The sequence below is a fragment of the Octodon degus genome, unplaced genomic scaffold, assembly GCF_000260255.1.
Source record: "Octodon degus isolate 3935 unplaced genomic scaffold, OctDeg1.0 scaffold00008, whole genome shotgun sequence".
NCBI classification, from domain to species: domain Eukaryota; kingdom Metazoa; phylum Chordata; class Mammalia; order Rodentia; family Octodontidae; genus Octodon; species Octodon degus.
The window spans coordinates 2,269,892-2,296,714 of record NW_004524584.1 but is presented as its reverse complement, the minus strand read 5'-3'; the positions used below and the strand labels follow the sequence as shown (position 1 = coordinate 2,296,714).

Genomic DNA, 26,823 nt, shown 5'->3' with positions numbered 1-26,823 from the left:
TTTTAGGGAAAGGTCTACAGGATGTTCAGGGTCTCACTAGATCAGACTTATAGTGATCTGCCTGTTTATAGCCTCCCAAGAGTCAGGATTACAGGTGTGCACTACCACACCCAGTCTCAATTGCCATCTCAGGGTGCCCCGGGGGTGGGGCCAGCAGGGCAGGCCTGGGGATTGAACACTCAACCCCTGCACCTGCTTGCAGGCATTTTAATCTGCTGAGCTACTTGGCTGGCCCTATGTATCTTAGCCTTAATTATCCCTTTCCCCAATTCTGCCTAACACATTCCCACTGGCTTGAACTAGTGGTACATGTATTAGGTGACTTGTAGCACTAGAGCTGCCCACCAGTGAGATATCTGAATTGACCCCATATGTTCAAGTCACTGGCAATATCACTGGTGTTAAAGTTACTAGTCATTGGCAATATCATGGGTTTCTTTTCTAAGTCTAGCCTACCATGAAGAAGCCATATTTAGAATAAAATTCTCAGCTGCTAGGTGTATTGTTGCCTGCCTATAATCCCAGTACTCTGCAAGCTGATGGGAAGATTTCCGTAAGTTTGAGACCAGCCAAGACTACATAGTGAGACCCTACCTCAAAACAGAAACAAACAACAACAAAAACAAGCAACAGCAACAACAACAACAACAAAAAACTCAGAGTGCACTAGTGAGCTCTTCCCCGGAGAGGAGTAAAAACAGAGCTGTACATGGGGTTTTCCTTCCCAAGTTCTTTCCCATACTGGCTCTGGAGAAGAGAGTTAGGAAAATAAAACTGGTGTGAGTTGAGATTCAGCAAGTTTTTCTTTTTTAGAATGTTCCCTCCACCACCACCATCACTTTTTTTTTTTTTTTTTTGAGATAGTGTTTTGCTAAGTTACCCAGGCTGGATTTAAACTTGCAAACTTCCTGCCTCAGCCTCGCATAGTGTTGGAATAATAGGTATGTGCCATCCCATCTGGCTTCAAAATGTTTTTATCCCTAGTTTTACCCTACTCTCTGCCTGCCTACCCGAGTGGAACAGGTATTAACACCTTTTTATAAAGTAGGAAACTCAAAATCACAGGAATTAGAACAAATTCCTTATTCAGGGGTCACAAAGCTAAGAGCTACACTGCAATTGGCCCTTATGTTCAGGGTATACCTACACACAGGAAGTGGTACTCAAGAACTATTCAATGAAGTCATTTTCTCTTCCCACAAGTATGGAAATGTACAGCTTCTAAGACACTATTTGGGGGAATGTGGGAGAGGAACAAAGATTATTTTAGGGTAAGATCACAAGATTGGTCAGAGTTGGTTAAGGTGAAAACACTGGGTAACCAGTGTAACTACTTCTTGTAAAAAAAGCTGTTCCTATACCCTACGTCCTACCGATCCAGGGTGGTGGGTCTTTTTCTTTCTCCTACCTTCCTTCCTAGCCAGAGACAGGTAATTCAGCAAGTACATAGGTCATACCTGCTAGGAATGTCTAGAGGCTGAGGCATACCACGCTGGCTATCTTGAGGGTGGGGATGCAGTACAGAAGAGGTGGGAAGAGAGGTCGAGGGCCATCTTGAAGTTTCATTTCTATTACTTACTCTTGAAAACATTCACATTCATCAGGCATTTTTTAAAAAACCAAACACCTTTTCAGGGGGCTAAGGAGACCCTGCTGGAAAGTGGCCATTACCTTTTCCTAAAAATGCTCACCATTCTTCAAATCACTGACCTGCAGCCTGGCATACACAAACTGGATTGTGACTAGTTAAACAGCCCCAGTTGTGGAACTCACTAAGTCTGAATAAATCTAGGGACTAAGGAATTCAGAGGCTAAGCCCTACCTCATTTGAATTATGTCCAAGAAATTGTTATGCTCTGAGAATCTGCCCTGTGGATGAGTTCTATAAGTGACATCAGCCTGGCCTTCGCACAGGGGTCTAGTAACTAGTTAACAAGACATCCATCCTCCCAGACCTCAGAGTACCTCCCAGTCCTCCAAACCTTGACAGTGGCACCTCCTTACCTCAGGCTCCCAGCAGAGTCCAAGGAACCTCCCACCCTGTGCCTGATAGGGTGAGGAAGTACAGAAAGAGGTTGAGGTAAAGAGTCTCAGCCTATTAGCCTGGGTTGGTCAGTCTACCAACTTGGCCACTTTTCTTTTTTTAGGGGGTGCAAGTTTCAGACAGGATCTCATTCTACAATTCAGGCTGGCCTTGAAGTTATTATGTAGCCTAGGCTAGTCTTGAACTTTGGTAATCATGCCTCACCCTCCCCACCCTTCCAAACACCAGGATTACAGGGGTGTGCCATCATACCCAGCTTCTTGGCAATTTCTTGAAGTCTTAGTGCCAAGATCCAAAGGCTTGTGATCTTACAAAGAAGAGGCCCACACATCTCAAGAATATCCAAAACCAGCTCACCCATTTATTTGACTGAGAATATTAAGGACAACAAAATTAAACAATCTTTAATAAATTTCCCACAGAAAACTCAGTCAGAGGGCAAGTATTCAGTTGTCTTTCCCATGTCATTGAGGACTGAGAGCTCCCAATATTCTTTGGAGAATAAGCAGTAGTTGGCGGGATGTTGCCAGTGCTCAGAGCATCCATTTACACATTCAAACCAGTAGTTCCTATTGCACATATTAACATTTTTCCACCTAGCACCTAAATATACGGTACCTCAACAAATAAATTAAAGATTTCCATATGGCATGAAACCATTTCAATTTGAACTAATATCCTCAAAAACTCACATTATTATAAGTTTTAATAAATACAGTAAGAACAGTTGGCATTTTACTAAAATACTGAATTTTAAATCTGGAGTTTATTCCATAAATAGGTTCCTTTTTGTTTGCTTTCTTGGATACATTTGCTCAAATATTATGCTCTATGAAGTGAACTCTTTCATAGATTACCATATAAAAACTGTATTAATATGTGCCTCATTACAGAGGCAGATGGAAGAACTGGATCTCACAGTTAACTAACCTTAAAGTAACTTAGGAAAAAGCTCTGCATTTTGTAAAACTTTAAAAACACAGGATGAAGAATACCAAAGGAAGACCTTTTTTTATATAGAACTCCCACTGGAAATTTTATAAATATATATTTGCCTCACTAGTAGATTTTTCAGCAAGTCTGGCTGGAATGATGCTATCATGGTAAATAAATATTAACAAAGGAATTAATGAGTTTCCACAGGTTTAAAAGATTTCTTTTGAAAAATAATCATAAATTGAAATTATATCATAATTTGCAGTTTACACAATTTAAAAAGCTAAGGAAGATAACCTTGAAAGCTTCATTGTGGGAAGAAGATCATCTCCCAGCTCCCAAGTGTGGATAAGTTCTTGGCTGAGTGGTAACACTTGGTCACAACACTGAAAAGAAGTATTTACAACTTTCGGGCAAAGTACCAAATAGTTATCAAAGAATAAGACATCAGACTATCCCTAGTAGCATTCCTTGGAGTGCAAAGTCTGCAGGAAATGATTATCCATAATGTTGACAGGATTCCTGATGGGTCTTAGAAGCATTCAAAAAGCAGAGTACTCATCAGGGATTGTTGGGATTAGCTTCTGTGGGATGCCGTATTCTTAATGTAACTGAGTTCCAGGATTTCATTCCCTTTATAACATCTCTGGTAGGGCATGTTCAATTTAGTGCAAGTGCAAGGTGAAAATGAAACAAAACTAAAAGATACACCAGGAGCAAAGGCTGATGTTAAGATCTGTAGTCTCTCCGAACTGTGTGTGCCATCCAGTTCACTTTAGTAGTCCAACTTTCCCTGAGCGCCTCATCAAATTTTTGCTTAAATTGTTTGAGTGCTTCTTCATCAGTCTTTCCTAAAGCAAGAGAGTCCTAAAAATGAAAGGGGAAAAAATGGGTTTTATATATCCTGAGTAGAGATGTACAAACATCAAAATCTTCAAGAGGTTGGCATGGTCATGCATTTGTAGCCACTACTGGATGGAGTGCCATATGTCCTCACTTAAGTATCATTTGTTGGATGAAGAATAGACAGGAAGGTAGTATAATGACCTTATCAAACATCAAACAGTTTTTAAAGAAGAAATAATTATTGAAATGCACTTAGTTGCCCACTAATACCTTGGCAAGTAAAAGGCAGGTTGAAGAACAACGTGGCAACCAGTTGGAACTCTGGTCCTCCAGCGTGTGTGGGAGTGGGGGGGAGAGTGCTAAGCAGTTAACTACCCAATACAAGTCTTTTCTGTGCCCCTTCAACCGATGGGAAAGTCTTCTGCATTATAAGCATTCCTTTTTCCATTTCTCTTTTCCTCTCCTTTCTTCCCTCCCACTTTCCTCTTTTCTTCCTTCCTTTATATCCTCCCTTCTTTTGGTAGTAGAGGAGATTGAACCCAAAACTTATGTACTGAACCTATCCTCATCCCCTTTTTAAAATTTTGAGACAGAATCTTGCTAAGTCCCTTCATTGCCCAGGTGGGCTTGAACTTGAGATCCTCCTGCCTCAACTCTCAGAGTGCTGGGAATACAGGTGTGTACTGCCATGTCCAGCCATGCTCTTCTTTCAAAACTGCTCCTTTATATGAACTTTTCAGATTCTTTTACTCTTGAGTACAAACCATCTAAGAGAAAATTGCTTTGTTTTACTGCCTTCAGCTATTTGGATAAAACTGGCTCCCTGCCCATCAAGTCTATGAAAGGAAAAGGGTTGTACCTTAAGATACTGTATATCCTTGACTGATGTGAGTTCAGGAAGCCCAGCAGTCAACATCAGTGCAAAGAGAGTAATGAAGAGATTCCCATGCTTTCGCAAAATCAGATATGCATCTTCACAACATTGGCGGAACCTTATATTAATGTGGCAAACCGCATGAGCCCAGGATTTGAGGGAAGACAGCACATTTCATAAAGGAAAATAAGACATTATTTAGACTTCCTGTTAGAATCAAAACATTACTTGTGAACTAAAAGTTCAGTTTTTATTTTTACTACTGTAAAAACTGTGGCAAAATTCAAATTTATGTAAGTTAATTCTCAAAACTCACGCATACAGTGTTCTTCAAAAAAAAAAATACACTAAAATTCTGTGATAAAGCAATAAAACAATTCCTCTACACAGTTATGGATTTGCAGTCTGACTCCAAATGCCCTCCTTGCCCCCAGTGTCCATCATATCGCTTCTTCCTATTGCCTTTCATTCATTCTCCCTCTTCCTAAGGCTAATTCAAGACCACCCAGTCCTATGTTCTTTATCTTGCCAAGCAAAGATATATGCTGCAGAAACAGAAATGACAACTGAATAAACAGTTATTAAGCACATACTATATTTTGACCACATAATATATATCTTTACTTACCACAACAGCTCTAAAATTTAATATTCTTGTCCACTTTTCAAAATAAAGAAATAAAGGAGGAAGACAAGAAGTATGTTTTTGGAATATACAAATAGGGAAGAAACAGTTCAGAAAGTTTGAACCCAGGTTCCTTTACTGTTCTCCAGAATAACAGTAAAACACCTGTTCTCTCAACAGCTAACTGTCAAATGTTTCAATACTGTAAGAGCACTTTCTAAAATAGAAGCATGGTGTACATGGTTAAAAGGAATCTTAACAATTTTATTAAAATTCCTAGCATTTCCTGTTTCTTGAGCATTTCTTAACAGGCACAACGATGAGACATGTAAATTCCCCTCAAACCTTCATGTTATCTGAGTGCACATTTCATGGATCCAATAAACTTAGGAAATACTAGTACAACTGCAGATGAGAAAAGGTTAGATGGGAGTAGCCTTGACTTGAGGGTAATACTCACCGACCAAACTTCTCTGTGTTTCCTGTTTTTCCTTGTTGAATGACATGAATGAAATCATAAGTAAGAATAAAAGGCACTCGTTCTCTTTTAATGCCAAATTTAGATTTGAAATTTCCAAGAATATGTCCAAAGTCAATGTGGAAGAGCTGGAAAGCAAATGGGATTTAATTTTTCTTATTTTTCTAGAAGTTTCAAATAGAAAGGCAAGGTCTCTGAAATCTTTAAGACTTCCAGATGCTATCCTAACTCCAAACTCAGTTCTCCTATTCATATCCCCCTTGGCCATTCTGGAAGTGTTTCTAATACTTAGGCCTTTTATACTCTAGAATAACCTTAATATTAAATTGCATATACCCAATGCAAAAGGAGAAATCTTCCCAGCCTTTTGCTGGGGATTGAACACAGGCCCTTTACACAGAGCTTATCTTACCATTCATTCACTGACTCATAGATAGGATTTTGCTAAATTGTTAAGCTGAATTATCTACACTGGGCTTGAACTTGCAACCCTCCTGCTTTAGTCTCCCAGAGCACTGGAAGTACCTGGTAGTAATATCTTTGTAAAGAAAACTACATATAAATAATGAACATGTTTGATTTTAAAAAGTCAAGCAATCGTATAAAACATAGCACAATTACAACAAAAAGAATACACGTTTGTATTTCGAGCTCCCTTCCTTGAGTGTTACTGCTAAGAAGTAACTTTGACTTTTTGGGCGTACAGGGTCTCACTATGTGCAGATTGGACTTGTAGTAATCCTCCACATTTTCAGCCTCCCCATCTCGGCACACCCCAGGGGTGGAGCCAGCACAGCATGCCAGGAATCAAACCCCGGCCACTGCGCTCTGCCTAAGCAGGTGCTTTAGTCTGCTGAGCTATCAGGCCAGCCCCTTGACTTTTTCTTTTATGTGGTTTCCCTAGTACCTGCTTCCACTTTTCTACATATTATGTTTATGTTTACTTCTTAATGTTACTATGCAAGAAGATTTAGTACATTTGTGTTAACATTATTCTACATTATCATAACTTCTCATTAAATCAGTATCCAATGTTGTTATTGTTCAGATTATGTAAATACAATTTGAAGTTAAGCCATGTGGTAGGGTATACTTTTAACTATTTCATTTTTGTTTTGGCTCATTTTTTCCCATAAAGTTTCTTTTATGGTTTTTTCACTTAGCGTTTATTACTCTGTCATTAAGTCTCCCCAAACTCTCCTTAATCCAAAAACCAATCTTGAAATTATTTTCCAAAGGATGTGGCAAGGATGTTGCCTGGCCATCCTCCTAGGCTTTCTCTTCAGTCTTTGCTCACTTGAAACCCATTTCATAAATCTCACATCACATTCTTTTTGGGTATAAATGAGAGTTTCTCAACACTGGCAGTACTGACATTTTAGGATGGTATAATTCCATACCAAGGGTTTCTGTCTTATACACTATACGATGTTTAGAATCCCTGCCCTCTAATCACTAGATGTCAGTATTGCTCTACCCTACCTGCTAGTTAGGACAGCTAAAAATATTTTGTACACTAACAAACATCCTCTCAGGGACTTTTGTTTTGGTGGATGTCCTTATTCCAGCAGCCTCCTGAGAAAAGAGGCAGAACAGAAAGCCAGCCATGGGGGCATGAGCCTACAATCCTAGCTACTTGGGAGGGTGAGTGAGACAAGACGTTTAGAGTTTAAAGCCAGCCAAGACAACTGAAGGGTAGTCACTGTCTCAGAAAGGAAAAAGAAAAAGAGATATTGCATATTTTTAAATCTCTATTTCATCTTCATATTTGACTGATAGAATTCTAGGTTAAAAATCATTTCCCTTCAAAATTATGAAGTCTTAACTTTCACTGTCTTAAAAATTCTAATGTAGCTCTTGAGAAGCCAATCACTTTGAGCCCTAAACTCTGGCATGTAAACGGCTATGTCTCTGGGAAGAATTTAAGTGTTCTTTTTATATCTGATGCGCTGCAATAGTAAAAGGGTTTTGTAAGGATTTTTTTCACCCATTATAAGCAAGCACTTGTGCTCTTTTGATTGGATGTTCATGAAATCAGCTCTGAAAAGTTTTTTGCTTTATTTACTTAGCAAGCTCCTTCTGTTTTATTTTTCTCCCATTATTAGATCTGATAATGTACTTCCCAGCACTTAGTCTTTATCATTTCTGTATATTATACATGAGAGAGAGAGAGAGAGAGAGAGAGAGAGAGAGAGAGAGAGAGAGAGAGAGACAGACACAGGGACAGGGACAGACACAGACACAGGGACAGGGAAAGACAGACACAGACAGAGGTTGAGACATAGTGATTTGAGCCAAATTGCCAAGATGTAAACCACAGAATGCCTTTCTCTGTTGCCTCAATTTCTTACCCATAAAATGGGGATAATGCTACTACTTTACAGTTGAGATTATCATTAGATCAAAGGCACTGACCTATGTACTGCATTTACATCTGTGTCCACCACAAGATGTTTACACTACTTTTAAGACCTCTATTTTCCAAAACAGAAAAACAAAATCCATCACTATATCATGGGGACAATGCCTTCTTTCTCTTATACCTCCTCTGAGGTGGGCTGTATGCTTGGTTGTCATTGTTCTTGGAGCTGAGCAAGTGGAAGTGGCTGTAGATTGTACCACTAACTATGACAACTTTTACTTCGTCTCCATTTTTAATATGACACTTTTTCCTTAATCTCTGTAGAACCTAGTGTTTTTGAGTCAGAAAAATCAGTATTCATCCCCTGTAGCTTCTTGTCCTATCAACTTTGACTTCCTAGGTTTAAGTATTTCTTCTTATTCCTCTTTATTATTTTGGAAGGCTATAAGGAAAAAAATGAAGATAAACTAAAACTTCTACTTTGATTAACCAGAGTCAGAGAAAATCTTTAAATATGGACACAAGCTTCAACCTTCCAAGGTGCAAGCTGAATTATCTAGAACTCCTAGGAGTTACCAAGTTCTGTGTTCTACTAAAGCCAGGGCTTGCAAAGTGACTCAGAGATTTCCATTTTGGGATGTTTCTAGGGAGAGGAATTCTACGAGTGGCTAAACTGGAAATCTACGCATGAGATCAAAAATTTAAAGCCAGGTACATCCCTCAGAAATTCACTTGACAAGTATTTCATCTTCAAAACCTGACTGAACTTCTCTAGGTACTTCAAATTGGTAGGGTAGTACACACTTTTCTCCTTACTCCCATGTATGATTAATTTTGATGTTCTTTTTTTTTTTTTCTTCGAATGCCTTCAGGGCAGGTTTGGCTGGCTTGAGTTGTGGGGATTGAACCACAGCAACCTGAGCCTGACTGTTTTGTTGAAGCAGTCACTTAAAGAACTGAGCTAAGGGGCAGGCCCCTAAAATTTGATGTTCATAAAGAGAAAATGACCTAAGCATGATTCAGCCCAAGTTTTGTGGTACTGCATATATATATTTTATACCAGGAATTTAACTCAGGGCCTTGTACTTGCCAGGCAGGCACTGAGCTGCTGAGTTATATCCCTAGCCCTACTTATATTCTTTAAAGACAATATGTCTTTCAGAGTGTGATGCCTCGTGTGCCTGTAATCCCCACACTTGGGAGGGTGAGACAAGAGGATCACCATAATTTTGAGACCAACCTGGACTATATAACGAGACCCTGTCTCAAAAAACCAAAACCAACCAAACAAAAAAGTATATCTATCATATCATCTGCTCCTTGAAAGAATAGAACACATAATCACAACAATTTTTACTTTTTTTTTTTGGCAGAACCGGGGATTGAACTCAGGCCCTTGCACTTGCCAGACAAGCACTTATTCTACTGAGCCATCTCCCCAGGCCCTAACCAAAACAATTTTTAAAAAATATTTAAGTTAATGCTTATAATTTTTAACACAAACAATGAGTATGTGAAGCGGACAGTATATAAAATAAGGGTCTATGGGAAACTGAGAAAAAGACAGAGGAAAAGGTTTAACATACTGAAGCCATTGTCAGACTATGGCATCCTCACCTGGCCGTTTTTTTTGACCATTATGTTGTCACTGTGCCTATCACCAATCCCAAGGACATAAGAAGCTACACAGTAGCCAGCACATGATAAAGTAAACTCTTCAATGGCCCGGTCCAGGTCATCCCTGAAACAAGAGAAAAAAACAACAACAGGGGTGTTCAGTCTCTAAATGTGAGAGATAAAATCCAAATCACACCTGTATTCTTCTTTGTGAGACTTTCCAACACCACGCTGCTAAAACCATATTAACAGAACATGCTGGACTGACTGAAGAGAAGGGAACACAGCTTGATTTCAAAGACATGAGATAAATGGGCCTGAGCCACTCAGATGTCTGTGTCTTACAGGTCACATTTCAGTGAGGATGGAGTTCAGGTTCACATGCACAATAATAGGGGGCAAGCATGAGCTTTGCTGGATTGTTCCTGCTACGGTACTGTGAAATTTCTTTATTTCCAATATATGAATGCTTGTCTAGCACCATAACCACAAATAACACAATCCTAAGAACTGTATTTTTTAGTGTGGAGCGATCACAGCCTACAAACACATTTATTTACCATAAAATTGAGTCTATTAAAATTTTAACATTTAAGTTCATATGTTCACATAATTACAGAAGTCGATGCACTTAAAATTTTTAGTGTTCTACTTGTAATATACCTAAATTCTTTTTCTCCCCCCCCCCTGTATTTTAGGGAAAGATCTACAGGGTGTTCAGGGTCTCACTACTAGATTGGATTCATAGTGATTCTCCTGTTTACAGCTTCCCAAGTGCTGGGATCACAGGCACAGTCTCAACTGTCACGCCTCATGGGTGGGGCCAGCAGGGCAGGCTCAGGGATCAAACCCTGGCCGCTGCGTCTGCTTGCAGGCACTTTAATCCACTGAGCTAAAATACCTAAATTCTTATGATGTACTGTAATTTTATTGCAGGGTCTCTAAAATTTGCTCTAGATAAAGGAGAATTCAGTGTTAACTAGCCATAAGATTTTAGAAAGGCCTATGTTTAACCTGAAATAAAGCAATACATAAAATTAGTATATATTCTGTGACATTGATTTCTTTTGTCGGTCTATAAAGAAAAAGGATAATTAAATATAGTAAACAAACCCAGAATTGTACTCTTTAAGCCAGTTCAGAAGGGCATCTTTATTGAAGGCTGCTGCAGCAGCCACATTGCTACTGTTCAGCTGAATGTCAGCAATTGTTTCAGAGGTGCTCACAACTTCAATGAGGCCAGAGCGATCTCCTGTTGCTAAGCAGCCATAAGGCAGCATCCTGAAACGAAAAGAAGGGGCATAACAAGTCATATTTTCCCTACATGAAATATTAAGCTTTTCCTTTCATTTAAAAAATTTAATTATTAATCATAGAATTCTCATTACTTATTCCTATACTATTACCAGATAGGAAAATACAAGCTCTACCTTTTGTGAGGGAATAAAATTCTTGCTGATAGAAATGGTTGACAAATTTTTAATATTCTAGCTAAACATCATCATGTTATAAAATTATTCTGATGAAACAATCTACTTGCTTGTGTAGGTATACAGAAGCATGATGGATAACAGAAAAACCCTTCAGGTTTACTGTACATTGAGAAGAAGATCTTCCTTTATGGAACGCACAATAGGTATACACATTATCCTTCTAGTTGTTCAAGCCTCACAACAGTTAGGTCATCTTTGACTCTTTTCTCTCACATCTGGCATTTAATTTGCTTGTCCTGAAAATGTATCCAGAATCTAAATACTTCTTCATTCCCACCTTTCCTTGGCTAAGCCCTAGTCCAAGTCACCATTAACCTTTACTTGGATAATTCAACCAGTTTTTAACAGGTCTACCTCATAGCCTATTCCTAATGCAATAATCTGCAATAGCTTCCCAAATGAGAGTTAAAATCTATGCTTGTGATGGGTCACAGGGCTTTCTTTAGTCTGGTTTTCCATCATTTCTGCTGCTCTCGCTGTTAATTTTGGTTCTAACTCACTGGCCTTCTTGCTGTTCCTCAAATATATCAAACATTCATTATTTCTACTCTTTTGTCTCTGTAGAATATTCTTTCCTAAGACATGTACATGTGTTATCCCCTTTCCTCTTTGAATTCTTTCCTGAAATATCAATCTCAGTGAGAATATCTTGGATCCTACTTAAAATGGCAGTATTGTCCCCAATGCTACATTTTTACTTTCCTATATATACCTCAATACAATCCAGCACATTTTAAATTCTATTTTATTATTATTTTTGTAATGTATTTGGTACAGGGTCTTGCTATGCAGCTCAGACTTGCAGTGATCCTCCTGTTCGTAGCCTCACCAGGGCTGGGATTACAGGTGTGCCCCACCATGCCTGGTCTCAGTGGCAGGGCCAGCATGGCATGTGTGCCAGGGATTGAACCCCAATTCCCATGTTTGCCTAAGCAAGTGCTTAGTCTGCTGAGCTATCTTGCCAGCCCTCAATTTTATGTATTTTTTATTTGTTTCTACTATTAGGATGCAAGTTTACCTGCTATAATTTCAGTGCCTGAGAATGTGCCTGGGACAGAAAGGGTACTCAATAAATAGTTTTGAATTGATAAATAGTGCAGCAAAAGAATCCCTATAAGGTGAGTTCCCAATTTTATAAATGAAAAATTTAAGCAGCTTGTCAGAAGAGTCAAAGCTTAAAATTGGGTCTGTATGTCTCTAGCCTCCACCCCTAAAGCTTGAACTCAAGCTTTTGTACTGAGAAACATTTCCAGTCCTTTTTTTTTTTGGACAGGGTTTATACTGTTTGGCTCTTCAGGCTGTGCTTAACTTTTGATCCTCCTATCTTAGCCGCCTAGAGTGCTGGGATTACAAGTGTGCTCCACCACACTCAGTTGAAACTATCTTTTTAGCTTAACAGTTTCCAGACACACTATGTAACATAAACTATTTCTTTATTAAATAAAAGTGGGTAAGGGAGGCCGACATGGATGAAGACCAGGTGAATGCTTTATAGTGACTAAATAGAGCTAAGCCACAGCACCAAAGTGACATCAGTAGGTCTGCATGCCAATTTCTTTTTCCTAGATTGTAATCATACCTCCTCATAGGGGATTATAAACTACTTAGAGATACACCTTTAACTGAAAAGGTGTAGAAATGCAAAAAGGCTGGTAGCCTGTTAGTGAAATGAGTAGCCAGAAAGAGGGGCTGCCTACATAATACCGCAAAAGATATTTTAGATTATCAATTTAAATCATTTTAGCTAAATTGAGAGGTAGCATTTGGCTTTGTTCTTTTTTACTGTACTGGGGACTGAACTCAGGTCCTTGTACTTGTTAACAGGTGCTTATGCCATTCAGCTATCACCCAGCTTGCTTTTTTCTTTGTTTGGCATTTATTTAACCTCTAATAAAAATAAAATTTTTTCAGATTTTTGGCCATTTTAAGAATTTCTGCACTTAATTATCTGTTCATAGTTTGATTTTTTAGGATTTTAAACATTTTCTTTAGTAATTTATATAAATATTTTATGTATTAATATTTTTTTCTCAATTTGACTATAAATGTTTTCTCCAACTTTAAAAAGACTATTACTATAACTAAAGTAACTTGAAAAATAAAATGAGATACCTTGGAAGATTCAAATAAAAGTTTTGTAACTATAGTATTGTAACTATAGAAAGTTTTTATAGTTACAATGGACAGAATTTGTAGGTTCAAAAATTAGTTGGGTACAACTATGTGCTAAGCATTTTGTAAGACAGTAAATAATACAGTAGTCCCTAGTCTCACTGAGCTTCCAGAGCACAGTGAATGTAACCTCTGTATGACGAAGAGGTGAAAGAACATGCCAGAAGTCAAGAAGACCTCTAGAAGAGGAAGGCCCGGAGGGCTGGAGGGGAGCACAAGTGGAGCACAACTGCAAGGTGAAGAGAAGACGGAGCGAGGGCTGGACACCATGCAGGACTCTGCAGGACATGAACAGATTTCTGCCAGACTAAAGACACTCAGTATCTGGACTTAGATGAGAGAGAGGAGTGGGGAAGAGAAAGACAGAGGGAGAGGTGGCAGGAGGGGTGGGTATATGAGTGTTAGTATAGATAACAACTAGATCAAAGAAAGCTTAATTAGTTTTTAAAATTCTTTCCAATGAAAAATTCAGTTACATTTCTACCAAAACAAAGTTGGAAGAAGAAACATCACATTACATCCTGGCAGACTGGTGTAACAATGGATTGGTTTATAACTGCACTAAATAATTCACTTCTCCTTTAAGAAATGCATCTCTTGGGCTGGTGAGATGGCTCAGTGGTCTAAAGCACCTACTTAGAACAAACTAAGCTAAGCAAAGCACAGGGATCGCGGTTCAATCCCCAGCACCACATGCCAGCCAGCCCCGCCCCCTGGTGGGCTGAACTGGCCACACACACACAAAATACATAAATAAATAAATAAATAAATAGAAATTTTTAAAAAAGAAAAAGAAAAAGAAATGCATCTCTTAATAAGAAAGATAGTCATTCGACCCAAAGCCCATGCTCTGCCTATGAGTGCGACTGCCTGGGATCCATTGGATCCTCATTCTACCCAGAGCCCAGGCCTGCATGTGAGTAGAATGTCCTCCATCAGACAGTCCTGGTGTGGAACCTGCAGCAGAACTGCCTGCAGAGAGGCTAGAGGCAAGACCCACCCAGCTGATCCAGGAGCAGCACATCTTGCCAGAGTGTCAGAGAGGGTTCACCTCCAAGGGCTGCAGCAGGAAGAAGCTGAGCACAGCAGGCAGACCCAAGCCACACCCATCTGGACATGTTTGAACTTGGTAGATCCAGATCTGGTGCTAAGGTAATAACTCTATCTAAGCTCTACACCAAAGGTCAGAAGACAGTGCTATACAAAAATCACAAAGAGAAGAAGCAAAAATGCATTCTCAGGCCCCGAGTTCACCCAGAACAAATGCAGGAGACAATAGCACAGAAGAAATTGGAAGTCACACACCTGAAATCTCTGAAACAATAGTGTCAGAAGTAAAGAAACAACTGCAGAAAGGTATAGAAGAAATCAGATCAGAAATAATTTCTGAAGTAAAAAAAGAAATGATAACTATAATGAAAGAAGTACTAAGTGCTTCTAAAGAATACACTGATTAAAAACAATAGAGCAGAATAGAAAAATGATGGAATCCTTGAATGAGCAATAAAGGAAAAAAATAGAATGCATGAAGCAAATTCAAAGTGCTATACAGGAAATTAAAACCTCAATCACAAGCTGGCAAAACCATATGTATGAAAGTGAAAATAGACTTTCAGATCTTAAAGACACCATTGCAGCAAAGTGAAAAGGTAAGAAAAGATCTCTTAAAAGCAACTAGGATGCAGGAAAAAAAATTCAATACCTGCAAGACGATGCAAAGATGAACAATGTAAGACTAATAGGCATCAATGAGAAAGAAGGAGTCAATACAAATGATATAAAAAGAATATGGACAGAAGTAATAGAAGAAAACTTCCCATATATGAGCAAACAATCTGACATTCAGGTAACCAAAACATACAGAACTCCAAATAACATCAATCCAATGAAAAACACACCCAGACATATAATAATCAAGATCCCAGAAATTCAGTACAGGAACAGTATACTAAGAGCCACTAAAGAAAAGAAACAGATCACATTTAAAGGAAAACCCATAAGGATAACGGCAGATTTCTCTTCACAAACCATCAAGTCAAGAAGAGCAGGGAGCAAAGTACTTCAAGTCTTGCAAGAAAACAAATTCCAACCCAGACTGATATACCCTGCAAAACTCTTTTTCAAGTATAATGGAGAAGTGAAATACTTCCATGACAAGGAACAACTGAAGAATTTCATAATGACAAAGCCAACCCTACACAGACTACTAAAAGATATTCTAGGAAGGGATCACAATGACCACAATTCCATGAATGAGAATGGAAAGAACCCACAAATAGGGCAAACAATTAAACACAGGAGAGTAAGAAGTATACAAAAGCAATCTTTCACTTATTCTTTTGTATACAGAAGCAAAATATTTCCATAAGCATACTCTACAAATGGACTTCTCCTGCACCCTATGGGTCATGATTCTACCCTGAGTCTAAAGGGTGGATATCAAAGAAATAGCAGCAGCTCAATCCCACAAGTGACATCTGGCCACCAGTAAATGTCATGGTCACTGTCCATGTCCATGACATACTAGAACTTGTGCGATATCCTATCCCCAGACTGTTAGAAGTGCTGGTCATATATTTGCCATTCCAGTATTTATGTTATATTTTCTCAGTAATTCTTTACTATCATGAAAGCTTTTTCTTAGTTCAACTGTTTTGAAATATTTATTTTCATTAATGTTTAATTTTCTGAATATTGTTTAATCTTAATTTTTGTTTTAAGATTTATACTGAATCTTTGTCTTACAATCTACTTAAAAGACATGGTATGATGTTTTCTTCTAGTATTAGAAACTTTATTTTATTTATTTTTTTTTAAAATTTATTTTATTTGTGTGTGTGTGTGTGTGTGTGTGTGTGTGTGGCCAGCTCAGCCCACCAGGGGGCGGGGCTGGCCGGCATGCGGTACTGGGGGATCGAACCGTGGTCCCCCTGCTTTGCTAAGCTTGTTCTAAGTAGGTGCCCTAGACCACTGAGCCATCTCACCAGCCCAGTATTAGAAACTTTAAAAAGTATATTTCCATTTTCCATTAACTTTCTATTACTTCTTGTCTTTTACACACACACACACACACACACACACACGAAAAAATGTATATAACCCAACATAAGATTGATACTGTTTTGTAGAAATCTTCAATGAGCTTTTAAATGGGTTCATCTAATATATTTTACATAGTCCTGCATAACTATCATTTTGAGAGCTCTTCATTTGTTATCCAAGACCATATAGCAACTTCTCTTGCCTTCTGGATTATGCTCTTTGATATCTCCTATATGCTACGTCTGGAGGTATTAGTGTATTTCGAGTTTATATAACTAGATAATATTTTACTTTTAGTTTTCAAAGGTATGTTTGCTAAGAATAAAATTCAATGAGGACAGATCTTGTTTTTCCTTTCAGTCCTTTGAATTAATTAGCCTAGTTTCTTACATACTGAGTCTTTTTTTTTTTTCCTAATGTGGAATAAAATGCTATTTAATTTTGTTCTTCCAGAGCTAATTTTTTATGTATATGCTTTAATGATTTTTTTCTTTACAATAAGTTTTGGACAATTTCATTTTTGTATTTCTTTGTATGATTTTATTCAAATTTCTTGTGTAAAAGATTCATTTTTCTTTGAAATGTGGTACTCTAATTTCAACTAAATTCAGAAAATTTAAATCTTTAAATATTTATTGACTTCCCCCTTCTATTTTGAGAATTCTAATTATATAAGTTTCTTGATTTTGGCACAGAGTGAGCTATTATATGACTGATCTGTAAATTCTTCATTTTTATTTTGGACAATTTTTACTATTATATTCATTTAAGTTTGTAAATTATTTACAATGTGCAATCTATTATTAATCTAATGTGATGCAGTCATCTCAGAAATATTACTCTAAAATTCACTGTTTACATCTTGTAACTTTCATAGTTCAATATTTGTGTACAATTTTTAGTATGCTATATAATTATTGATTTTCAATAAGGTTAATTAAAAAAAAGAAAGCTTTGAAGTGTGAATGTTTTTTACTGACACCCCTTGTCTTTATCATGACACAACACATGTAATGCAAACACTGAGAGGTTAAAGTGCACTTTTTCACTTTCCTGCATCTCCTCCACCCCACTTGCAACCAGAATAGGCACAAATCCAACAACTTCCTCTTCAAAAGCAGCAACGATGTACGCATTCAATGCCTTGAGAATGGAACATTAACAATGGGAAGGAAAAAACATCCTTGTCAGGGACAATTTGACAGAAGTCAAGCGGGGGACAAATGCTCGAAGCCCTGATCGTCCTATCTAGGCCTTTCATTGGAAGGTACTTCTTATGAAAGCCACAACATGCTGGGCACCTTCCTTTCTTGTACTCTGATCCAATGTGTTACCTTTTACATTATATCAATTTAAAAATGAAAGAAAGTCTGTAAAACTGGGGGTGCTAGCCCCAGATGCTTACTCTAAATGGATATGCAGTGTTTCCTCTGCTTTTGACTTAAGCACTAATCAGGCACTGATCAGCACTTTATCCTACTTCCAAGAAAAGAAAGAGAAAAATCCTTTATCTCATTCTTGAAAGACTTTCACATTCTTCCTTTGTCACTACAAGAATGATGACACTAGTATCATTAAATACCTTATATTAACTCCTGTATGAATCTCTAAAAACTGTCACTAGTACAGCTCAAATGTAAAATTGAGTGGAGACAACTATCAAAAATTTGATTTCACTGTATGGGGGTGAAGATGCAGAGGAATGTCAAGCTATCTGTCAAAGGCCAGATAGATTTATATGAATACAACTCATCAGACTTGACAGAAAAGCCTAACTAGAGGACTACTAGTTGTTTAACAAAGGACCAGTTTCAGAGACTTTGGTTAAAATCAAGTGTTACCAAAAGTGGTCAAGGCACAGCAATATATTGATGGCTTATAAATGTTCTAACGTGATGTGAATGGTGGGCATGGTGGTGCATGCCTGTGATCCTAGCAGTGGGAAAGTGGAAGCAGGAGAATCACTGTAAATTTGAGGGCAGCCTCAACTCCATAGTGAGTCCAGGCCAGTCTGAACTACACAGTGAGATTCTGTGTCTAAAAAAAAAAAAAAAGTAAAATAAAATAATGCGACATGAACCATGCAAGAGTATTCTGAATGTCAGAGAAAAGTTAAAATATGTAATACAAATTTTCATTTATATAATAATGACACTGTTGCAAATACTAAAATAGTGATATATGGAACTCAAAAGACTGAACTTAAAAGAGTGCGCTGCATGACCCAATTTAACCTGAACAGCTGGCCAAAAGAAAAACAAACACAACAGAACACTGGAGCACATATATTTATAGAAACAATAAAAATGGTTTTCTGAGAAAGACATTGGTTTGAAAATGAACTTAAAAAGAATTAAAGTACTTTATATTTTTTAAAAAACCTGGGGTCAGAGGACAAAAAGTCAGCAAGGATCCCAGTGGACAGACAAGTTCCTTTTTCTTGCTGGACACACAATGTTTCTCATCAGACAAGCCCCTGAATTTATTTCTAGCACTCTCACATGTGGATACCTCTGAGGTCACAAATAATTTCACCTGATACCAAATGTGCTTTGCATTTGGAGAATGGAAAAAATAAAATTTAAGAGAAAAGAACTTGGTAGAGGTTTTGACTTAAGCTGATGAGCTAAGTAATATTCAGTAGTAAGTACAACTCAGCAAACTTCATGTGAATGGAATCATATAAATGGAAGAACATGTTACTAAACCTTATCTTGAAGTTCCTCTCCTTTTTTCTGTGAGCTCAATTAGAACACTTTACAAGCTGCTTCCATTATATAGGAGAAGTCAATTTGCTACAAAGTGGCCATACAGGAAGTATTTTATGTACCACAAACTTAACTCTACTATTGCAGCATGAAGGTAGCCACTGAGATGAAGGTAAACAACTGCTTGTGGGCCAAAAAAAAATTAAATTATTACCAAAACCTGTAACTCAGGCCCTAGTATGTTTATGGCTCTCAAGTAGAGGATTTCTTTTCTTTCTTTTCCCTTCCTTTTCTTTTCCTTTCTTTCTTCCTTTTAAATGTATTTAGTACAGGGTCTATAGGGTCTCACTACACAGATTGGACTTGTAGTGATCCTCCTGTTTTCAGCCTCCCAAGTGCTGGAATTACAGGTGCGCATCACCACATCCCGTCTCAGTCACTGTCTCAGCAAGCCCCAGAGGTAGGGCCGCACACATGTGGGGAACTGAACCCAGGTCCCTAGCCCTAAGCAGGCAGTTTAGTCCACTGAATTATTTGGCCTGCCCTTGAGCTATTTGGCTGGACCTAGGATTTCTTATACTGACTCATTCTTTTTAACTTAGGTAGCATTCCTTTTGAGAGGATGAATAAAAACTTCAACTATCACTATTCATAACTATTAATTGTTTTTAAACAGTTTTATTGGAAATTTCTCCTAAATGTCACTATGGTAATCACATCATTCTTTCTGGATAAATATATTTTCTTATTTCTGTCACATCTAATGTCCCATGAAAGGAGTGGGGAAGTTATGGCAAATTACTGTTACAGAGTTGGAAAATAGGTCTGGAAGGATCTAGAAGGAGAAAACTTGTTTGCTTTTTTAAAAAATAGAAGAATTTGCCAGATATGATGGTGTATGCCTGTAATCCCATCACATAGGAGGCTGAATCAGGAGGATTGTGAAAAGTTCAGGGCCAGCCTGGAATATGAGGGACTTCCTAGCCAGCCTTGACTGCACAGCAAGACCCTGTCTCTTAAAAAAAAAAAAACAAGAACAAAAAGGCATTTGGGATACTGCTGTACTTTGATAAAGAAAGGGTTATTAGACATGTATTACCATAATTCTTTTCTCAGAAAGGAAATAACAACAATAAAACCCCAGTAATTTACACTGGACTGTCTTGGATTTGAGTTGGCTCTGCTACTTAATATTTTTGTAAACATCTCTTTAAAGTTTCTATCACCAGGGTTGGGGAAATAGCTCAGTAAAATAAGCGCTTGCCTGGCAAGCACAAGGGCCTGAGTTCAATCCCCAGTCCTGCCAAAAAAAAAAAAAAAAGAAATTCTCTCACCAGGCCAGAGAGATAGCTCAATGGTATCCGCACCTGCCTGGTAAGCACAAGGCCCCAAGTTCAATCCCTGGTATAAAAAAAATTTCTATCACCTTATTTTCTCATATTAAAAAGAATTAATCCAATCTCACTAAGCATGTAAAAAATTGTTTCAATATGAAAATAAACTTTTTTTTTCAAAATAATTGGTTGGACTATGATTCTTAATGTCTCATCGATCCCCCCTCCCCCCCCTTTTTTTTTGGTCTTTTTGAGACAGAGTCTTGCTATTAGTTCAGGCTGGACTACTTGCAGCAATTCTCCTGCTTCAGCCACCTGAGTGCTAGGATTGTAGGCATGGGCCAGCATGTCTAGTTTGTTTAATCTTTATTAAAGTTCATATCTATCCACTGTCTAAACAACACTGTACAACAATTATACATATGTCCACATAAACATTGTGTAACACTTATAAGAGTCTAAGCAATTAGAGTTGATGAAGTTTAAACACGATAATGTATTTGAAAGTATATTAAAATGTGCTATATCAAATAATGTAATGAAAAACAACTAACATTAACACCAAGAGAAGGAATCAACAAGAAGTTTTAGAAATTTTGCTATGGGAGGCATATAGTACAAGACATGTATTAGCATAATTCTTTTCTCAGAAAGGAAACAACAACAACAAAACCCCAGTAATTTACACTGGACTGTCTTGGATTTGAGTTGGCTGAACAAGACTGAACAAATAGATAAATTCCTTAGAAAACTCACCGAAGGTCCAGACCAGCTTCTTTCCAGAGTAAATCCATCAAGCGCAGTATTTGGAGAGTCAACATATCCTGTCGTAAATCTAATGGGGGGGGGTCTGCTTAATTACAAATGCTTTCATTTTATGCCTTGTAACATCAGATAATGCAATTAAATTGAATTAAAATCATTAACAAACACTGGGTAAAATTTTATATGTTGCCCTATTTACTAACTCAAGTAGGCTTACTGATTAACAGGTTCTTACAATATTTATTTTCAAAATTAAGTAAAAATTTTAAAATTGTTTACTGAGTATGTTATTGTACTAACTGTACAGATGCTAGAAAACTAAAATACTGTGTTTTTGTTATACCACATACACAATTTTTCCTTGTTTTCTCTTAGGAAGTTGTTAAAATCACATAAATGTATTACCAGGCCACAAGGCTAGGACAGTTGAATTTTTAAATTTTTTATATCTAAGAGCGGTATCAGGTACCAAGTATGTAAAGGTACTAACCAAATCTTTCCCCCAAAATAAAACATACCATAGTGATACATATACATCCACACCTATGTTTATAGTACCCCACTTTGTAATAGCTAAATCTTTTAAACAGCCCAACACCCATTAACCAATGAATGGATGAAGATGTTGGGGTTTTTTGTTTTTTTTTTTTTTTAAATCTTATTTATTTATTTACCAGGTACAGGGTATCACTACTCAGCTCGGACTCATAGTGATCCTCCTGTCTCAGTCTCCCCAGTGATGGGATTATATGTGTGCAACACCATGACCAGTTTTGGTGGCTGACACAGCAGGTGGTACTAAGGATTGAACCAGGGTCCTTGCGCTTGCCAGGCAGGTGTTTAGTCTACTGAGCTATCTCCCCAGCCCAAAGATGTGGTTTTTTTATACAATAAAGTACTATTTTGTCATAAAGGATAAGCTTGAGACATCTGTAGAAAAATGGATGCACCTATGGTTTCACACAGGCATAAGTGAAATAAACTTGACACATATTTAAATACAGCATTGTTTCTTTGGTGTAAGAAACTGAAAGTGTAAAATAAGGACTAAAATGTACAATAAATATTGTGAAAAAGAATGTCCAAATGAGGAGGGAAACTGGAAAAGGGGGAAGGAAAAGAAAAATATGAGAAAAGAAGGAAAAAATGGAAACAAAACTTTTGTAAATAAGGGGAAGCAGGGTTGAAGGAAGGGAGGTGAATGAGAATAAAAGAAGAATCACAATATATCATGTACAGGTACAGATTCCCTATGATGAATATTATCAGTATTGATATCTAAAATATACCAATAAACTACGAAGTACTGAGCAGTTTTTAGTTCCTACTGTATGAGTGGGATTAAGTGGCTAACAAAACACTGAATTTTTTATAAAAATGTACAGTGAGCACATACTGTAAGTACACTTATTCATGCCATCATGTGATTCTCCCCAGTGACCCTGGCATGCAGCTACCGCTGTCCTCATGGGCACCAAGAAGCTGCAACTCCGGGAGTTCTACAGAACTTGCTTACAATCACACAACCATCGAATCATCACTACATTTTCTTGTTTTTTATTTTAGAGGCATTTCCTCTGTAAAGTTTAGGTAGTTTAACTGAAATACAAAACTATAGCAGTAAAATCAATATTGCTATCATTGAAACAGGATGTACAAATACATTTTCTCCATGACCACTGATAGCCACTTTGTGGTTGCCCACTGTTACACATTTATATACACCTTTCTGATAAAGCAGATTACCAGCAAGTGAAAAATTCTAAGGGACTTGGTGGTACAAAAAACCTCAGTACTTACCATCACCATTTTTAAAAATCACTCCAACTGAATCTTCACCAAATACCTTATTGGTATATACAAGCCACAAAGGCTTCATTTTGGAATCCATGTATTTGCACTTTTCAATACTGTAACCAAATGAAGGAAAAATTAGCCCATTTCAATGTGACAACATGGTGCAAGTGTCACTTTGCTCTGATACATGAGACCTGGGAAATCCCTTCCTTGACCCTTTTAGGAACTGCAGAAGTCAGAGCTAGAAGACTGTGTGTGTGTGTGCACGCGTGTGTCTGTGTGTGTAGGTAGTATAGGTTCTACATGGTCTCACTATGTAGATCAGAGTTTTCGTGATTCTCTTGTTTTCAGAGTCCCAAGTGCTGGATTAGGTGTGCACCACCACGCCCAGTCTCAATCACTGTCTCAGCATGCACTGGGGGCAGGGCCAGCATGGCACGCGGAGGATTGAATCCCCGCCACTGTGCTCTGCCGAAACATGTGCTTTTGTCCACTGAGCTATCTGTTGGGCCCGCTACAATAGTTCTGCTTGGTAACAAAAGAAAACCAGAGGATACTTTGATTGGCATATACTGATGCCAGGGGGACTGGACTCAAAACCCTGAAATCCACCCTTTCCATTGCTTCCACTTAAAACTTCTCATTTCCATATATCCCTTAACTATATGTTATATTTAGTCAATAAAAAATTGAAAATATATCATGGGATTAAAATAATTCAGCACACTGTACAAATAGGCCTGCCTCAAAGGATCTAAGAAGGTCTACTGTAGCTTGATGACAAAAATCAAGATGACTGAACTTTGCCAAGTTAGGCAGAGACTTCATAAACAAAACTCCAATTGCACAGGAAATGTTACAAAAATCAACAACTGGGATCACAGCAAATTAAACTACTGGCAGAATGATGAACAACCCACCGAGTGGGAAAAATTTTTTAACAGGTACTCCTCAGAAAAAAAAGACTAATATTTAGAATACATAGAGAATGAAAAAAAAAAAAAAATCGGATCCTTCCATATTATACTCTAGATTTCTTAAAGAGGGAAAAATTTTGAATACTAAATAATTTTTCCCATTATTACACTTGTAAGAATCAAAAAGTGAGAAAGAAAAATTTCCAAAATCATGCAAGATTTCATTTTGAAAGAGAGTCAGCCAAGTATGGGGGCGTACACCTATAACTCCAACACTCAGAAGGCTGAGGCAACAGAATTATTTTGAGTCTGAGGCCAGCCTGGGCTACACAGTGAGTCCAAGATCAGCCTGGACTGCAAAGCAAGACCATATCCCCCCACCAAAAAAAAAAAAAAAAAAATAAAAAAAAAAAAAAAAGTAAAATTACTAATTTATCACAGTTTCCAACATTTTTTTTTCCCCCCGGAACCAGGGATTGAACTCAGACCCTTGCGCTTGCCAGGGAAGCACGTATTCCACTGAGCCATCTCCCCAGCCCTCCAACATTCTGTTCATAAAGAAATTTCAACATTAAAAGCCAGTAGTATAGAAAATAAATTTAATTATACACAATTGACTTCTAATAACTTTTATGAGTCCCACAACCTCTTCTGAGGTTTACCTTCCTTAATTGTATTCCAATTACTGGGGCTGACAGCAAAAGCTCCCACAAAGCAGTGACTCAGAACCCTCTCTGCACTGTTCTTTTCCCCAGGACACTGACTGCAAAGCACACAGCTCACGTACTGGAGCTCCGAGAGGATGATGCACGGGTTCAGAGGTGACTGCAAGTCAGAGAGGGCTTCGCGGTAGGCACTCTGCTGTAGACAAGTGTGCATGGCCTCTTTCCCTTTAGCTCTGTTGAGCTTCACTGCATTCAGCTTGATTAAACTATTTAAAGTTTTTAATTTGTTGAGTGCTTCAACCTGAAAAATAAGTTTCCCCACCCCAAACATTTTATAGTTAAAAACTATACACATAATATCATGTGATCACATTAACAGAAAACACTCCCCCAATACACACATTTGAGCTGAAGGAAAACCTGGCCTATCACAAGCATTTTATAAATATTCAGAAATTTACTTTTAGTACTTGTTACTTATAACATCATTTAAAATTTTTCTTTAAATCTTTTTAAGTAAAATCTTGTGAATTAGAGAAAAGTGAACAGATTGGGTTATTTTCATAATGAGGTAACCAGCTATCAATTTATTCAGATAAAAAATTTAAGAAGTACAAGGTAGAATAATAATGACCAACTAAATAAAAATAATTATGTATAAGTCAACTTTATTGTGTAGTATGGCAGGTTTTTTCATATCATACAAAATGTAAGTACACAGCATCCACCTCAGCCAGCCATAAATGAGAAATGCAATCAATGATAAAAAAGCTGGAAAATAACATGTGCCAGGCGCGGTGGCACACATCTGAAATCCCAGCACTTGGGAGGCTGAGGCAGAAGGACAGTCAGGAGTTCAAGACCAGGCTGGGCTACACAAGGAGTTCAAAGTCATCTTGAACTAAATAATGAGACACTATCTCAAAAAAATGTAGCAAACACATATGGAATATAAAACAAACATAATGAACACATGGCTTAAAATTCCATAAACAGTAAATTTATTTATATCATGCTTTCTTTTTTCTTTTTTGGTACTGGGGATCAAACTCACAACCTTGCGTTTGCCAGGCTGGTGCCTATGCCACTGAGCTATCTCCCCAGTCCTCATTTTATAACTTTGCTTCCGTTGCAGAAAACTGTACAGAAAACTGTTCAGCACATTGTACAGATAGGCCTGCTTCAAAGGATCTAAGAAGGTCCACTGTAGCCTGATGACAAAAATCAAGATGACTGAACTTTGCCAAGTTAGGCAGAAACTTCATTAAAAAAACCCCAATTGCACAGGAAATGTTACAAAGAATCAACAACTGGGATCAAATCAAACTACTGGCAGAATGATGAACAACCCACCCACCCAGTGGGAAAAATTTTTTACCAAGTACTCCTCAGAAAAAAAAACAACTAATATTTAGAATATATAAAGAATAAAAAAAATCAGATCTTTCCAAATTAAAAAAACTAATCTAAAAATGTGCCTCTGAAATGAATAAAAACTAATATGATGAAGTACAAATAGCAAATAAATAAAGTACACAATATTGAACATCTCTGGTCATGTGAGAAATGAAAATTAAAACAACACTGAGAATCCATCTCACCCCAGGAAGAATGGCTATCATAAAATCAACCAATAACATGCTGGTTGATGACTGGGGGAAAAGGAACCCTTCTCCATTGCTGATGAGAATGTAAAGTGGTACAACCACTATGGAAATCAGTACAGAGGTTCCTCAAGAAACTGAAACTAGAGCTTCTACCTGACCCAGTATTCCCCTTTTAACTCTCTTCCCAAAAAAGTTAAAAGGTTTCTATCACAGTAATAATGCACATCCATGTTTATAACAGCACAGTCTGTAATAGCCAAATCTTAGAGACAGCCCAGATGCCCATCAATGAATAAATGGATAAAGAAAATGTAGGATTTATGCTTAATGGAGTACTGTTCTGCCATAAAAAAGATGAACTTGATTCATTTATAAGAAAATGGATGCATCTCAAGACCATAACTTTAAGTGAAATCAAACACACAAGTTTAAACACAGCACTGTTTCTTTTGTGTGAGAAACCAAAGAGTACATAGAGAGCATAACAGAGGACAGATACTGAAAAATAGGAATATGTTCAATTAGAAAAGGGAACAAAAGA

General features: G+C 37.6%; 1 protein-coding gene across 3 annotated transcripts in view; it reads right to left on the bottom strand.

Moving 5' to 3' along the window:
* Positions 1-2,377: 2,377 nt before the first annotated feature.
* The window catches only part of Pik3cb (phosphatidylinositol-4,5-bisphosphate 3-kinase catalytic subunit beta), a 172,673-nt gene continuing 148,227 nt past the window's right edge, over positions 2,378-26,823 (bottom strand). For all 3 annotated transcript variants that reach the window (XM_004624978.3, XM_023704971.1, XM_023704972.1), the window contains 8 exons: positions 24,798-24,976; positions 23,097-23,206; positions 21,288-21,366; positions 10,896-11,063; positions 9,783-9,906; positions 5,786-5,931; positions 4,686-4,818; positions 2,378-3,847 (listed from right to left, as the gene is read on the bottom strand). In XM_004624978.3, the coding sequence (XP_004625035.1) occupies positions 3,710-3,847; positions 4,686-4,818; positions 5,786-5,931; positions 9,783-9,906; positions 10,896-11,063; positions 21,288-21,366; positions 23,097-23,206; positions 24,798-24,976 (1,077 nt within the window). In that variant the 3' untranslated portion in view covers positions 2,378-3,709. The remainder of the gene's footprint in view (positions 3,848-4,685; positions 4,819-5,785; positions 5,932-9,782; positions 9,907-10,895; positions 11,064-21,287; positions 21,367-23,096; positions 23,207-24,797; positions 24,977-26,823) is intronic.